The sequence below is a fragment of the Brassica napus genome, chromosome C4, assembly GCF_020379485.1.
Source record: "Brassica napus cultivar Da-Ae chromosome C4, Da-Ae, whole genome shotgun sequence".
In the NCBI taxonomy this organism is placed as follows: domain Eukaryota; kingdom Viridiplantae; phylum Streptophyta; class Magnoliopsida; order Brassicales; family Brassicaceae; genus Brassica; species Brassica napus.
Window position 1 is genome coordinate 49214802 of NC_063447.1, and position 16096 is coordinate 49230897.

The 16096-nt window shown below is 36.8% G+C and overlaps 1 protein-coding gene across 1 annotated transcript; it reads right to left on the bottom strand.

Moving 5' to 3' along the window:
• Window positions 1-2609: 2609 nt before the first annotated feature.
• Window positions 2610-15393, bottom strand: LOC106446596 (L-ascorbate oxidase homolog). Its single transcript, XM_022701173.2, has 8 exons — window positions 14339-15393; window positions 14136-14245; window positions 13554-13824; window positions 13364-13463; window positions 6597-6942; window positions 6013-6378; window positions 5824-5902; window positions 2610-2832 (listed from the first exon to the last, which is right to left on the bottom strand). The coding sequence occupies exons 1-8, from the start codon at window positions 14483-14485 to the stop codon at window positions 2632-2634; spliced, it is 1620 nt and encodes a 539-aa protein (XP_022556894.2). The 5' UTR covers window positions 14486-15393; the 3' UTR covers window positions 2610-2631.
• Window positions 15394-16096: the final 703 nt, after the last annotated feature.

Consider the following 16096-nt stretch of genomic DNA (forward strand, 5'->3'; position numbering starts at 1 on the left):
GTTTGTTGGAAGTTTTTTTTACTTTAGTTACATACCACTTTATATCAAATTATTTAATCAAAAAATTAATATGAGCAAAACGTAACTAAACGAAAAAAATTTAAATATAATGTAACCACTAATAATCTAGAAATCAAGATGAACCAAACAAATATATATGTTGATTGAAATTTGCTTTTCTTTTCATCGATAGTGAATCTATCCTGTAACTTTTGTGTTGGATTTGTATTGAATGAAAGCCTATAACTCATATCTCATCAAACGTTCCGTTCTCAGTTTTTATTACATAGTAACATCAAAAACTTTGTTAAACATATATAGATCACATAACTAAATGAAATAAAATAATCAAAGAATATGTTAGCTTTATATTACAAATCCCCAAAAAGGCACAATACACCGAATCTTTCTCAACGAATATTGAACTTCTCCTGGACTGTCACACCTTCATGGACACATGTCCTTTCACAACATGGTAAGTGTTCTCCTTATAACATGCTTGTCTATATAAAACGCCAGAAAACTATCTCAGGAGAACAACTATTAGCATTGATGTTATAAAATCGTAGCTTCTTTCCAGTCTCAATCAGAACTCCACAAGAATGGTTTCCATCATTTTATTTTGCCGAGTCCTCACTGGTTCTTGTATCATAGAACAGCTCACAGACATTGTTATCTTCTTCCTATTTTCCGGGACCTTGGCTCTGCATCTTCCCACTTCTATTCAAAACAGTTTTGAGGCTTAGACTCATCTTTGCAACTCTCTACCGAGTTTCCAACTGTCATGACCTTTGTCTGAAAATTGAAAAACCCTTCATCTTAAAATTGCAACGACCATCAAAAACGCCTTTAAAGCTACAACGCAAAAAACAATTAAAAGATTTAACAACGCCTTTGAAATCTAAATAATTAATCTTACCTGCTATCCTTTTAAGAGAGTAAATCTTGCATAAAGAGAATTCAATACACCAGAGCTATATCTTCAAGCACCAGTCAGAAAAACAATCTACATGTGTAAAGGAAAAAATTATATCAAGTCGATTCACAGAAAAATAAACTGAGACCAAAAATGAAGAGAAGACAAGTATCACTGTATAAGGTAACTTCATTCTAGAGGATGGAATACAAAGTTAATCTAATATATATCAATATATGACTCTCAAAGTAGATAGAGACGCGAGATCCATATGACTTAGATAGAAGAGTTGTTCAATGAAGAAATGGGACATGAAGATTGTGATGTGACGGAAACAAACCAAGCTTTGAGGGAAAAATATTCTATTTATGCTTAGATACATAACATAATTTTGGGCAGTCACGCACATGTGAACGATTCTTTCCTCAAGTCCAAAAACAAATCATCATGAAGTCTAAACAAAGCGTCAATAAAACAGAAAAAGATGCATCAACCGCTACCGTGACCACTTAGCATCATTTTACTAATTTGGAGAAAAAACCATATTGATAGTATTAAGGAGAGAAAAAGGATAAAGATTGAAACTTGAAACTTTATTTGCGAAGCTTTTGTTCAAAACAATCAACAGTCTCATTTTTTCACAGGAATATAATAAACAATTGGAATTTGCAGGACATGAGAATCTGGGACTTTGAAATCCCAAAAAAAAATCTAGAACTAATGATTTAATGGTTAGAAAGGTAGACTGCAAAATGATGAGCTGTGGCTAAGACGCCCTACGGGTGAATATATATACTGAATAAATTTTTTAATGAAGGCAGAGAAGATGAATGGATGAGCAAATAGTGAGCTGAAGTCATTAATAGCAATCACTTAACTGAAATATAATTGTAACGTAGTCCAAGGTGCACATATGGTGGTGGTCTATGGCGGAAAAGTAATTGCGTTACGTAGTCGGAGACGTAAACTCCATATGACTTAGATAGAAGATAAAACCAAAGACATAGTCTTCGTGGGGAGAAAACGTAATTGAATTCCAAGAGAGGACTCGTAATCTATGTAAGAATCTATCAAAACGAATACAGAGCTCGCCGGACTTACCTTCTCATCCATGAAAAGCATATTAGGGATCCTGTATAACTGTGGCTATTCATCGCAGAGAAGAGACCGTTTTATAGTGAAGAGTCTCAAGCGGCTACCATTGATGATAATGAAGATGTTTAATTCAGAGAGAGTGGGATGAGTAGTGGGTAAGCAATAAATGATGAGACTAAAAGAAGAAACATACGACGTTAGAACTTACAGAGGCTCTCCTCTGAGTTTCAAAGAGACGAAGAGCGAGGGGAGGAGCCGAATCCTGATTGCAGGAGCTAGAAACCCTAAAGAAGATGAGCCAGTTAGTAAGAGCCTACAGAAAAAATAAAAATTAATAGCCCAAAAAGTTTTGAAAAAACTCTCCCTAATCACGTAAAGAAGAGAGGACACGTGTCACAAATTGCCCATATGAGAATCCTGATGTGGCAGCATAAGGAAGGAGAAAAGTCTCCTATGTATTTTAAATAAGTTCAAGTTCATGTTTCTTTATAAACGTCACACAGCCTTGTGGTCTAATTAATAATAACCCCAAATATATAAGAAAAAAGAAAAGCAAAACAATAAACAATAAATTTATAGCTGTCAAAAAAAAAAAAAAAAAAACAATAAATTTATTTAAATCAAACGGGACGTTTGGCTTTTCCACAATAGAGAGCGTTAACAGGCGGTTCGGCTTCAGTGTAGAGAGATCTCTCGTTGTTCCAGACACGAACATAGAGTTCTTGTCCTAAATATCTCCTTGACCATATTTGTGACCTCACATTCCACATTCCCTTGTTGTCCAATGATGCCAGTACGCTCGTCCACGACATTGGATATACCTATATACACGTAAGCAGAAGATTTAGAACAACATAGTATAGAAGTGTTGTTTCAAGCTCGAAATAGCAAATACAAATTGAGTAATGTATCATAATAAAGGAGTAGACAATTCCGTAAACTTAATCTCGATTTAATTTGCTTAAAACCAATTAAATTATTCATAATAATTGCTTGGTGGTGACAGTGATATCACTAATACAAACAACTAGACAACACATTCTGGTGTTATGTTCTATTCAAATTTTCAAATGGCCACCATTACTTGTTTATAAAATAAAACAATCGCTTTTCCAAGCAACAACATCAAATTAACCACCCAACAGACTCCCCAATTAGTAAAAAAACATATTACTAATAAAAGAGAGAGGTTTATCTTAGATGAGACTGTTGTGTAAAAAATGTTACTTTTACAAAAAAATGATTTCTTCTACTTTTTCTCTAAATTCATTTTCTTATTCTTATTCCCTTAGTAACTAAATTTTTATGTAAGTTTGTAATAATTTTAAGAAAAATTAAGTTTGGTGAATTAATTATGGATTTTCTTTTTATTCATTTGAGATCCAAATTATTCAATTTTAATAATCATATATATTTAACTCTTCAATATTAATATATTTTAAATAAAATATTTAATATTATTCAAAACTTCTACAATTTTAACTACCAGTCTGATTTTAATAAATACTTAAACTAACAGCCAAAGTTTCAACACTCAAATTCTTTACAGCCATAATTCTAAAATCTCTGGGAGTGATTGGCTAGTTGTAGATACTCTAGACAGATAAAATTAAGTCTATAGCCATATTTGTCAATTAATCAAGTTTTTCTTTTTTACAAAAAATTACAATAATTTTTTTTAGAAAATTAAAAATTAGGTGTAAAAAGTTTTATTTTCAGAACAAAAAAATAATGCTTTACAAAGCTACCAAAAATAATTACAGCAAATAAATCTATCGCTTAAATTCTATAGTTAAAACTTAAAAACATATTTTTCAACTAATCAAGTTTTCTTTGTTTTTTACAAAAATCTACAATAATTTTTTTTAGAAAACTCAAAATTAGGTGTAGAAAACTTTATTTTCAAAGCAAAAAAAATAATGTTTTACAAAGCTATCAAAAACAAATTACAGCAAACATAGGCCTAACGCTCCTTGTGGGTTAGGCCTTGCTGCATTAACCGTCATATTTATTGGTACAACAAATAAATCTACAATAAATCTACGGCTTAGATAAGAGAAAATTACAACCAAAGACACATTTCAACATATCAATTACATTCAAAGACACATTGAATACTAGACACACTTTTTAGCTGCGAAAAGACTTTACTATCCTTGTACTACACCATCTCTAGTTTTTTCAAAACCAAATTAAAGAAAAAAAGAAAATGAAAAAGTTAATAGAAAAACATAACAATTTATCTTCTTCTTCGTTTCTCGATTTCAGATTCCAGATTGAGTAAATGTGAAAAAAAAAATCAAATTAGATGAGAAATCCACCGGTCTCTTGTCTTTCACCAAGACTCAGACTCCTCCTCCATCACAGGACATGTCTCTCATTGAAAATAATTGTCGTGGTTTCGTGTATGTAGAATTACGCAGCGTACACGAGAAGCAACGATAGCATGTGTGGCAGCCACGGAGGATGAGTTTAACCAAATCGGAAAGGCAAAGAGAGAAAGGAGTGTAGTCCATGTACTTGTAGAGGTCAGGGTTGTTATGTCAAGCATAAGCTATGAAGATAACTTAGAGTAGATGAGGAGATCTTACGACGCGGAGGAGGAGACGGTGGAAGGCTGGAAGCAGTTGAAATGAACTTTTCTTGCTGTTGGTTTGTGAGGTGGTTGATGGCGGTGTGGATTGTGTGGAGCTGACAGAGGAGGTGGCCATGGACAAAGGCCAGTGATGATTTAGATTGGAAGAAATTGGTGGTGGAGGAGAAGATGGTTGTAGCTACCATGGCTATTACTAGAACCAGATTCAAGCTTTATGGACTTGAACGGAGGAGATTTGGAGAGATTAGTGAAGTCACAGAGGAGAGCGAATTCCAAAATCCAGCTCCGGTGACTAAGGCAATTAATCCGTCAAGAAGGTTTGAATTGAGACTGAAGTTGAAAGCAGTGAGCTTTTGAACCTTGAGCGGAGATCTGGAATTGTGGTGGAGTCGCTGAGGAGAACTGAGTTCCGACGAGACTAATTATGGTGACTTAGGAAGGTGGTTATGGATATGAAGATGGTGGATACTAAGGTGGTTGCTCGAGATGAGGAGATGGTGGTGGATACGGTGGAGGTGGAAGATGGAAGAGTAGGGGGATACGGAGGTGGAGATGGTGGTTGACACCAGAGTTGAGGCCATGGTGGTTATGGATACAGAGGCGATGGATACGAAAGTGGATACGGAGGTGGAGACTGTAGTGACGATAGATAATGTAAATGAGGTTGTGTGGTTATGGATGTGAAGTTCGTGGTTACTGACTTGGAAACATCACGCCTGTCCATACATCCCCTTCCCAAACATTATGTATGCTTTTGTAATATATGCAGTTTCTATGTCTTTTATATTATCAAACATTATGTATGCTTATCAAGTTAAGTTATTTGACCTATTCACTGTATCACATTCATACTATATGTGCTAGAAACTTTGTATCTTTTGTACCCCAACCACAACAATCACGTCCACAACAATAAAAATGCGTCCAAACATACACGCCTAACCATTATTTCCTATCCACGACTTTGTAACCACCATATCCTAGCAAAACGCACCGTTTAATTTATTAACATAAAAGGAAATAACTAGTTTAATCGTTGTTTCCTTCTAAAAATAAGAGATGGGTATTTTGGTCTCGAATCTACCAAACCGTACAAGTAAATTGTGTTAAAACCATAATGTGTCTTTTGCTGCAAAGAAAAGACGAAATGTGTCTTTTCATGTAACCTTCTCCTTAGATAACACCCCCGAGTCCTTACCCTAAAATTATATTTTACCTGAAAAGTATGCCTTGAAACCGCATCAACGTAATTGTAACGTTTCCTCATGGCCACGTTCCATGTGCCTGTCCCGTATCTGATTATATATCAAAACTTGATCAGTGAATCAAACAAAATATTGATCGATCGTTAAATAGCATTATAGCAACAGGGAAGGAGATCTAAGAATTTTGTATTAGTAATTACCCAACAACATAAGCATTCGTGCCATCAATGTGCCAAGACTGGATCGATCTCTCGTTGTTCTGGAACACGAACTCAACATATTCATGAAGAGCAAAGTCTAAAACCGAGGTTCCGAGAATAGATGGCCCTGGTGTAGGAATGTTCTTAATGGTCTTGAAATCGAACACTCCAGGAATATTGTACCAGTCGGCTAATTTTAATGGAGTTGTTGGGTTAACGTATGACACACGGTTCACTGTGTACCGGAGTTTCCCGTTGATCTTTGTTCTCGCGTTAGCTAGAACCAAAGTTTGACTTATCGGTATGGTACCATAGTGAAACGCTCCCTGTGGGTTAGGCCTTGCTGCATTAGCCGTCAAATTTAACCTAAAGTCACCTTTCAAATTAGGTGTTTACATAGAAAAACCAAACCGAATTTGGACCAAAATTATAAATCAAAATAGAACCGACTCGCCATAATTTCTAAAATTTAACAAATCCATAAAACCGAATATGCATCCCTAATGCCAGTTATATACCAAATCTAAAAAAACAAATAGCCAAAAATTGATCGGTTTGATTTAGTGATATTTTAGTATAATTACCTGATAGTTCTTGCTTGTTTCATTGACCAGTGGATATGGTAAGTAGGACCAATGGGGAGGGGGCGAGATGGTCTGGTTTTTGAACCTTTGTAATGTAGGATAGCTGTGGTGGTCAGTACCGGTTTGGTAAACCGGGTTGAAGCCACTATGAAATAGTCTTTCACTGGAGCTTTCAATGTGACCAGAACGGTCAAGGACTGACCAACATGTACATCAAGCAACTCATAGACCTCTTCCAGAGTGTGAGAGCCTTCTACTTCGACGAGAGTCATCATGTGTCCTTGTATCCTAAAGTTAATCGATGTCGATATCCCAACATTAGATATCCGAAACCTGTAAAATTTGCCTGTAGAAAAGCAAGAAGCATGACATAAATAGAGAACCAAAGAATCAAGTCTTGAATTTAAGAGGAAAAAAGGATCTTGGGTATTTTTCTTTGAAGAATCTCTCTCCTCAAAAACCTCCCACTAAATGTTCTCGTCTTTCTCCTTTATCCGGTATAAAGCTTCCTCTTGAGGAAAATTTTATTGTGCAGCGATTTGGCCTCGTACAATTTTGCAAGGTGATCCCATATCTCCTTTGCAGTCTTCTTCTCCTCTATGCTTGACAACACTCCATCCGCAAGGGCAAGATGAAGATTTGCCATAGCATTTCCATCCATCTCGTTCCATTTATCATCATCTGTGTATGTAGCCGGTCTTGCACTAATGGCCGCTAAACAACCATCTTTTCTCAAGATAGCCTTCATCTTCAACTTCCACAACGCAAAGTTACTGCCGTTGAATTTTCCGATCTCAAATTTTGCCGCCATTGCTTCTTCCAGAACCTATGCTCTGATACCACTTGTTGTAAAACTGGACCGGATAGAGCAGGGTCGCAGCTAATAATTTGAGAAATAGTGTAATAAATGGAACACCAGATTTAACGTGGAAAACCCCAAAGGGTAAAAACCACGGACAAGGTAGAAGAATTTATTAAGAGAAAAAATAATAGGAGTTACAACCTCTCAATTATAACGGAGAAATAGATTAATAATTTTCTCGTTATAATAGGAGAAAATACACAAACTCTCTAAATAATTTTCTCTCAACCCGATCCCAAATACCCGTAAGAAATTATAAATTTTTTTTTTCTCTCTCACATTCTTCTTCTTCTTCACTTCTCTTTGTGATTTTAATTTTGGGATGAATTTGAGGTAATGGCATGGCTTGGTATTTATAGAGATTATGAGGATTGGTAGGTGCCTGCAAGAGTTGACAAAACTCATTTCCATTTACGGCCACCGTCCAAGCCGTCAAACGTGATCACCGTCCATGCAACACCGTCCTCACCTCTGACCATCATATTGAAAACGTGTTTTAACAATCTCCCACTCGAAGATTTGATTGAGGATCAATCAGATCTTCACACCATTCTTTCTACCTTGTCATTCCATGTTGCTTACGTCTCCTTCAGGCCACAAGAGGATCGACACCAAATAAACTTGTCAGTAGTGACTACTTTTGTCATAAAGTCTGCTACGTTTTCTTTTGTATGAATCTTCTGCATATCCACCGTGCCCTCTTCCACTTTCTCACGAACGAAGTGATACTGGACTCGTATGTGCTTGGTTTTTGAATGAAAGGTTGGATTCCTTGCAAGATGCACGGCACTCTGGCTGTCACAAAAAAAAAGAAATTTTCTCTTGTTTGTGCCCGAGTTCCTCCATTACCGTCTTCAACCACATCGCCTCTTTACTAGCTTGTGTAGCTGCTACATACTCTGCTTCGGTTGTTGATGTAGCCACAATTGACTGTAGTTTTGAAACCCAACTTACAGCTCCGCTAGCGAGGGCAAACACATAACCGGTTGTGGATTTGCTTTTATCTAGATCGCCTGCATAATCTGAATCAACATATCCTCTGACAACAAAGTCTGATCCTCCATAACATAATGCAACATCCGAGGTTCCTTTAATGTACCGTAAAATCCTTTTTACGGCATTCCAATGCTCTTTGCCAGGATTCGCCATGTACCGACTTACTACTCCCACTGCTTGTGCAATGTCTGGTCATGTACAAATCCTTGCGAACATTAAGATCCCCATTGCTGATGCATACGGTACTCGAGAAATTTCCATCCTTCCTTCTTCACTGCTAGGACTCATACTGGAGGATAACTTGAAATTAATAGGAAGTGGGGTAGAGATTGGCTTACAATCTTGCATGTTGAACCTCCGCAAGATTTTCTTCAAATAATTCTTCTGTGACAGCCAAATCTTCCTATTATTTCTGTCTCGGTGAATTTGCATCCCTAGAATCTTGTTTGCTGGTCCCAAGTCCTTCATCTCGAACTCCCTAGCCAACTGTGCCTTCAATTCATTGATACGATCATTGTTGGGGCCTGCTATCAACATGTCGTCTACATATAACAGCAGAGTAATAAACTCTGTTTCACTAAACCTCTTGAAATATGCACAAGGGTCTGCATGAAGTCTGCTATATCCAAGGCTCATGATGAAGGAATCAAATCTCTTGTACCAACATCTTGGCGCCTGCTTTAGACCATACAGAGATCTGTTTAACCTGCAAACCAAGTTCTCCTTTTCTTTTTCTTCAAAACCTTCTGGTTGGAGCATATAAATTTCTTCCTCAAGATCTCCATGAAGAACGCTGTTTTCACATCTAGTTGCTCTAGATGTAAGTCAAATGTAGCACACACTGCCAACAGTATCCGAACTGTTGTAAGTCGAACCACAGGTGAAAAAATTTCATTGAAGTCAATGCCTTCTTTCTGAGCATATCCTTTCACCACCAATCTAGCACGATACCGTTCCACTTGGTCATCACCATTTCACTTGATCTTATAGACCCATTTGTTTCCAATGGCTTTTCTTCCTTGCGGTAATGGTACGAGCTCCCAAGTTTTATTTTTATGTAAAGCTTCAATTTCTTCTTGCATTGCTTCCATCCACTGAGAAACATCTGGACTGCTCATTGCTTCTTGGAGATTTGATGGCTCTCCGTCTTCAGTTAAAAGACAATATGCAACATTGCAGCTCAGATCATAATCCTCGTGCCAAGCTGGTGTAGTTCTTACACGTTTTCCTTTACCAAGTTCTTCTTCCAAGTCGGCAGGTTCGGCTTCCTCGTGTTCTGGTGTTGCTCTAGAAGAATTCTCCTTTTCCACTTGTACTGCTACAGTCTCTGACCTTTCTTTTGAACTGCTTCTTTCTTCTTTGATCTTCTTATCTTCTGTGAAGATAACATCTCTACTGATTATAACCTTGTGGGCAGTGGGATCCCACAGGCGATACCCCTTTACTCCATCAGCATATCCCAAGAACACACACTTTCTAGACTTTGGATCTAGCTTTGTAGTTTCTTGGTTATTGTACATTACGTACACTAGACTCCCAAATATATGGAGGTCTGAATAGTCGACGGGCTTTCCTGTCCACATCTCCATCGGTGTTTTCAACTCAATTGCAGTTGATGGCGACCGATTTATCACATAACAGGCGGTGTTGACTGCTTCTGCCCAGAATTTCTTCTCTAAGCTTGCAGCTCCCAACATTGCTCTTGTTCTTTCTAACAGAGTCTTGTTCATCCGCTCTGCCACTCCATTTTGTTGAGGAGTGTATGATGTAATGAACTGCCTTTTGATGCCCTCTACTTTACAGAATTGTCTAAATACATCACTAGTGTATTCACCTCCATTATCTGTCCTTAAACACTTGATCTTCTTCTCAGATTCAAGTTCCACCCGTGCTTTGAAAACTTTGAAAACTGAAAACACATTTGCCTTACTCTTGATAGGATACATCCAACATCTCCTGGAGTAGTCATCGATGAAGGACACGAAGTACTTCGCTCCTCCTAGTGATATAACTGGTGCTTGCCACACATCAGAGTGAACCAATTCTAGAATAACTTTACTTCTAGAATTTGATGTGCTAAACTTCAACCGATGCTGCTTGCTTGTCACACAATGCTCACAAAAGGATAGTGATACCTTTGTGAGACCCGAAAGTAACTTCTTTTCTGCAAGAATTTTCATGCCTTGTTCAGACATATGCCCAAGTTTCTGATGCCACACCGTAGTAGCTTTCTCACTGGAACTGCTTGAAGCAACAGATGCTCTGATTCTGACAGAGTTTCTCCTCTTAACATGTATAACGTCGCAGCTATCTTCTCTCCTTTCATAAGCACAAGTGCTCCTCTAATTACTTTTAGAGTACCATTTTCAACCTCAACTGTGCAACCAAGATCATCAAGTTGCCCCACAGATAGTAAATTCTTTTTCAGGCCTTCCACGTGTCGCACCTCATGAATAGTACAAACTGTACCATCATACATCTTCAGTTAAATGGATCCAGTGCCAACAATCTTAAGTTCATGATCATTGCAACTGTACACAGATCCTCCTGAGATGGGTTCATAATGATGGAACCATTCTCTTCTAGAGGTCATGTGATATGTAGCTCCTGAGTCGAACAACCATATATCAGCGAACCTTCTTCTATTTTCGCTTGAAATTGCTGCTTCACAACATAGCGTGATTCCATTATCTGAAGTGTTTGCGACATTTCCTTGAGGGTTGGAATTCTTTAATTCCCAACAATCCTTCTTCAAGTGACCCTTCTTGCCACAGTGGGAGCATTTAAAAGTCTTCTTACTTCTTGACTTTGATCTACCATGTTTGTGACTCCCACTTGAGCCATGTTCCATTGATCTCCCTCTCATCACCGTCAATGCCTCTATTTGAGAATTTTCTCGTCTGTCTTCTTTACTTTTGCGCCGACTTTCTTCTTCAAGAACCGCAGCTGCAACATCGTCAAAGACTAGACTGTTGGTGGAGACATTATTTGTTAAGTTGATGATGAGTTGATCATATGAATCTGGTAGACTTTGAAGTAGAAGCTCAGCACGTTCTTGTGATTCTACTTTATAACTCAACGAAGTGAGTTGAGAAAATAAAGTATTCAAGGTGTTGATGTGCTCCGTCACTGAAGTAGATTCTCCCATTCGAAGGGTATAAAGCTTCCTCTTGAGGAAAATTTTATTGTGCAGCGATTTGGCCTCGTACAATTTTGCAAGGTGATCCCATATCTCCTTTGCAGTCTTCTTCTCCTCTATGCTTGACAACACTCCATCCGCAAGGGCAAGATGAAGATTTGCCATAGCATTCCCATCCATCTCGTTCCATTTATCATCATCTGTGTATGTAGCCGGTCTTGCACTAATGGCCGCTAAACAACCATCTTTTCTCAAGATAGCTTTCATCTTCAACTTCCACAACGCAAAGTTACTGTCGTTGAATTTTTCGATCTCAAATTTTGCCGCCATTGCTTCTTCCAGAACCTATGCTCTGATACCACTTGTTGTAAAACTGGACCGGATAGAGTAGGGTCGCAGCTAATAATTTGAGAAATAGTGTAATAAATGGAGCACCAAATTTAACGTGGAAAACCCCAAAGGGTAAAAACCACGGACAAGGTAGAAGAATTTATTAAGAGAAAAATAATAGGAGTTACAACCTCTCAATTATAACGGAGAAATCGATTAATAATTTTCTCGTTATAATAGGAGAAAATACCCAAACTCTCTAAACAATATTCTCTCAACCCGATCCCAAATACCCGTAAGAAATTATAAAAAAAAAAAATTTCTCTCTCACGTTCTTCTTCTTCTTCACTTCTCTTTGTGATTTTGATTTTGGGATGAATGTGAGGTAATGACATGGCTTGGTATTTATAGAGATTATGAGGATTGGTAGGTGCCTACAAGAGTTGACAAAACTCATTTCCATTTACGGCCACCGTCCAAGCCGTCAAACGTGATCACCGTCCATGCAACACCGTCCTCACCTCCGACCATCATATTGAAAACGTGTTTTAACAGTTAGGTCATCGTGTGTCGGTCGCATCTTCTTGGTGGTGGCGCGTGCAAGTCTATAGCTAGGCGGAGGCGGCGAGTCGTCTATGGCTCCGGCCAATCCCTGGTTCCGTTGGTTTTCTTTGATTCCTCAAGTCACTGCATCCCAGCTAGCTCTCGGGTTGTGTCTTCGCGATGTCACTTCTCCGAGCGTTCGATGCTTGTTCTCATTAGGGAGTTTGTCGCTTGTCTTCAAGAGCTTCCGGATGGGTTTTGAAGCGGGCAGTCCTCTGGTTCTCAGAGGTTGAGCAAGGCAGGTTCTCGGTCCTTCTTGCGGTGGACTGGTCTCGAAGACAGTTTGTGCTGAAGCTCATCATCCCAGCGCTAGGGTCTTTGTCTTTTGGCTGCTCTAGTGGATGTGTTTCTAACCGTTTAATTTGTTGCAGGTTTCGTTCCAGTTGGTTTGTGTGTTGCAGCCTCTTTCAATCCCGTTTTTTAGTTTTATGTCTGCTTGTGTTGTTGTCTGCTTTTTTTTTCTTGTGTTTAGGTTGTGATAGTTTTACATCGTGATGTTGTGTTGTAATCTCTCTGGTCTTCATGGTGGTAATGGGTCATTCGGGGAGGAGGAAGCGGAGATTATTCTCCCGCCCCGATTAGCCGGAACCAGCCGGTGATCACCGAGGGGTTATGATAAGCGGCTTGTCTGTGTATCTTCCTAGAGTCGGGTCCGGAGTTTAGCGAAGTAATCCGTCTGTGTATCATTTGGAAGTGTAGTGGGGCAGTTTTAGGTTATACGGATTTTATCAGAGTCTCTGTTTGTATCCATTACTTATGCCCATTTGGGATGATGAATAAAAATCGGTATTTAAAAAAAAAAAAAAAAAAGGATCTTGGGTAATAATGAGAATTTACCATGTTCACCGGTAAAGGCTAAACCTTTAGAAGCACCATTTATCAGAAGACCATCCGGGAGAGGAAGAGCACGACCAGAGTCGAGCCTCTTTCGTAGCGCCTGTCAAAAAAAAAAAACAATGCCAAAAGGAAGCGTATCGAGATCGCTAGTGGAAACTAAGTTAAGTTGTCTAATAAGGCTATTTGGTACCTTATGGCCCATCTTGTACCAATCACTGACGAGGAGAGTGAAATCACCATCAGGTTTATGGTAAGGAACAAAGATGACTGATCTCTGGTTAACATTGAGTGCACCAAAAGCACCACTTGCTCTGTGCATCGACGTAGAAGCAAAGTACGTATAAGTTCCGATTTGGTCCTTAAGCTGGAAATGGTAAGTCCAATTCGAGTTTGGTTGGATTGGGCAGCTTGTGCCCAAAACTCCGTCTTGCCATGACATCCTCCTCTGTTTTATTCCGTTCCTACACATTTTTTTGAAGTGCCAATTGTTGTACTATATTGAAAAAAACTGAGTTTGTGATTTTGTAATTTTTTTTCTTGATTTTGTGATTTTTTTTGTTTATCAGTTGTACAATTCTATATTCAATGTTTATTATGTTGCCAGTCTAATGACAAAAGTCTACTAAACCCTCTTCGTAAAAGAATATTGTTTATCATTCAGTAATTCTAACAAAATGAATTTTATTGATTAGTAGTAAAAGCCAGTACACTACATATAATTTATTATCTTTGTTTTATTTTCCAAAATAAGCTACATGAACTCTATACGTACCAGGTGATGAGTAAAGGTTCATCGATCTTGTTAATTAGATTAACAAGGATGTTATCGTTTGTTACACCTTCAATTGGAGGACCAGGAAACTGGCCATTGATAAGAATAACCTGAAAACAAAAGTAACATTATATTATAACAATATATATGTGATTATTACTTTTTTAAGATAATAGAAGAAAGAGACATAAAATGTCTATAACCTGTTGTGGAACACCTAAAGGAGATCTTGTTCCATAAGTAACAGTCCACGTGAAGAAACGATAAGGGTCCTCTGCGTTTATCACACAAACAGAGCCGAAGCAATAAGCCAATAAGAACACTAGTATCAGGAGATTTCCCTGCATCATTTTCTTAAATTATGTGTGCTTTGAGATCAAGAGAGGGTGAAGACTGTTATTGAGATCTCACCAAGGGTTAATCTTAAATACAAATGACTAATTGAGTAATGGAGTCGAGGGATGTGAGGAAGTAAGTTCATATCGACAGAGTGGACGTGGATCCCCATGCATGCATATGTTACACAAAGGTGACACTGCTCTTTTGCGCCGTACTTCATGCAATTGGCCGCAAACTTTTCTTATTTTGATAAAATATTTTCAGTGGATTTTTATTTGGAGTTATGAAGATGTAACCGATAGCAAGAGAATACTGCTGCCTTTTTCATTTTTGGGCAAGGTTTTTTTTACAGGTGTCTTTTTTTTAAAAGGTTTTTACGGTTTTGTAGTACCAAATGTATTACTTGTCAAAAAAATGTATTACTTGTCTAAAATGAAATTACTTTCGATTTTAGAGAAAGGGGTTATTAGCAGGAATTGAATTTAGGTAGAATTGGTTGATTTTAAAAAAAAAAATCAAAAGATTTGTTAAAATTTTGGAAGTTTTAAAGAGTTTTCATATTTAAAAAAGTATGTGAAACTATTATATTTTAATGATTTTAATAATTTTGAGGATCTATACAATATTTTGAAAGTTTTGTTTATGTGTTAAATTGTAAAGAATTCAAGTGCCAATAACACCAATTTTTTTTTTGAATAGCAGTAGATTTTATATGTAACCAAACCAATAACACTTAATTTTAGTAAAATTGTTAGAATCTAATAATAACCAATATAACCATATAATTTGAAAATTTTAACAATCACTACATATTTTAAATATAAACAACCATTATATTAAATGACTGTGTTATAAATCTCATATTAGAAGTGTGATGAAATCTAAGATAGTGCACAACTGAAACATAAACCAACTTGTTCAAGATAGGTTTATTTTGTGTTGGAAAAATTAATTGAACAAATGGTCGTACTGTATGTCTGATATCACATTCGCAATAGTGAAAAGCTTGAATAGTTTTGCTATAAATGTATCCTCAGATAAATTCCATAATCAGTTCTAATAACGTTCATGGATTTAATTGTAGATTTTTGTAGTGAATTACTAAAGAAATTAGGTGTTTCGCCTTCAGACATAATTATCTTACAGATATTTATTAGTAATTATAACACTAAAATGATAAATTAATGTTTGTGCTTTCAAAAAAAATAAATCGAACATCAAATTTATACTATTTTTTATGAATCTTTCTAATTTTTCCTTTTTCTGTTTCATTATCATTTTGTAAAGCACCAGTAAAATCTATACTCTTATGAAAAAAAAACACATATCAAACATGCAATAAAGTAAACTAAAAAAGTAAACTTTTGTCTCTTTTTTCTTAACTCACATTACCTCTTTGAACCAACAATATACATGAAAGTAAACGCAAATTAAAATAAATACAAAACAAATTAAAATAGATTAGAACATAAATGTTTATAATAATTTAGATAAACTTAAAAATTACGATAATGATAATATATTTGATTTACTCGAAATATATATACACAATTATCTTACTATTTCATAAATATTGTTTTCTATAAAACAAAAATCCTTAAATGATTATCATTAGGTAATAA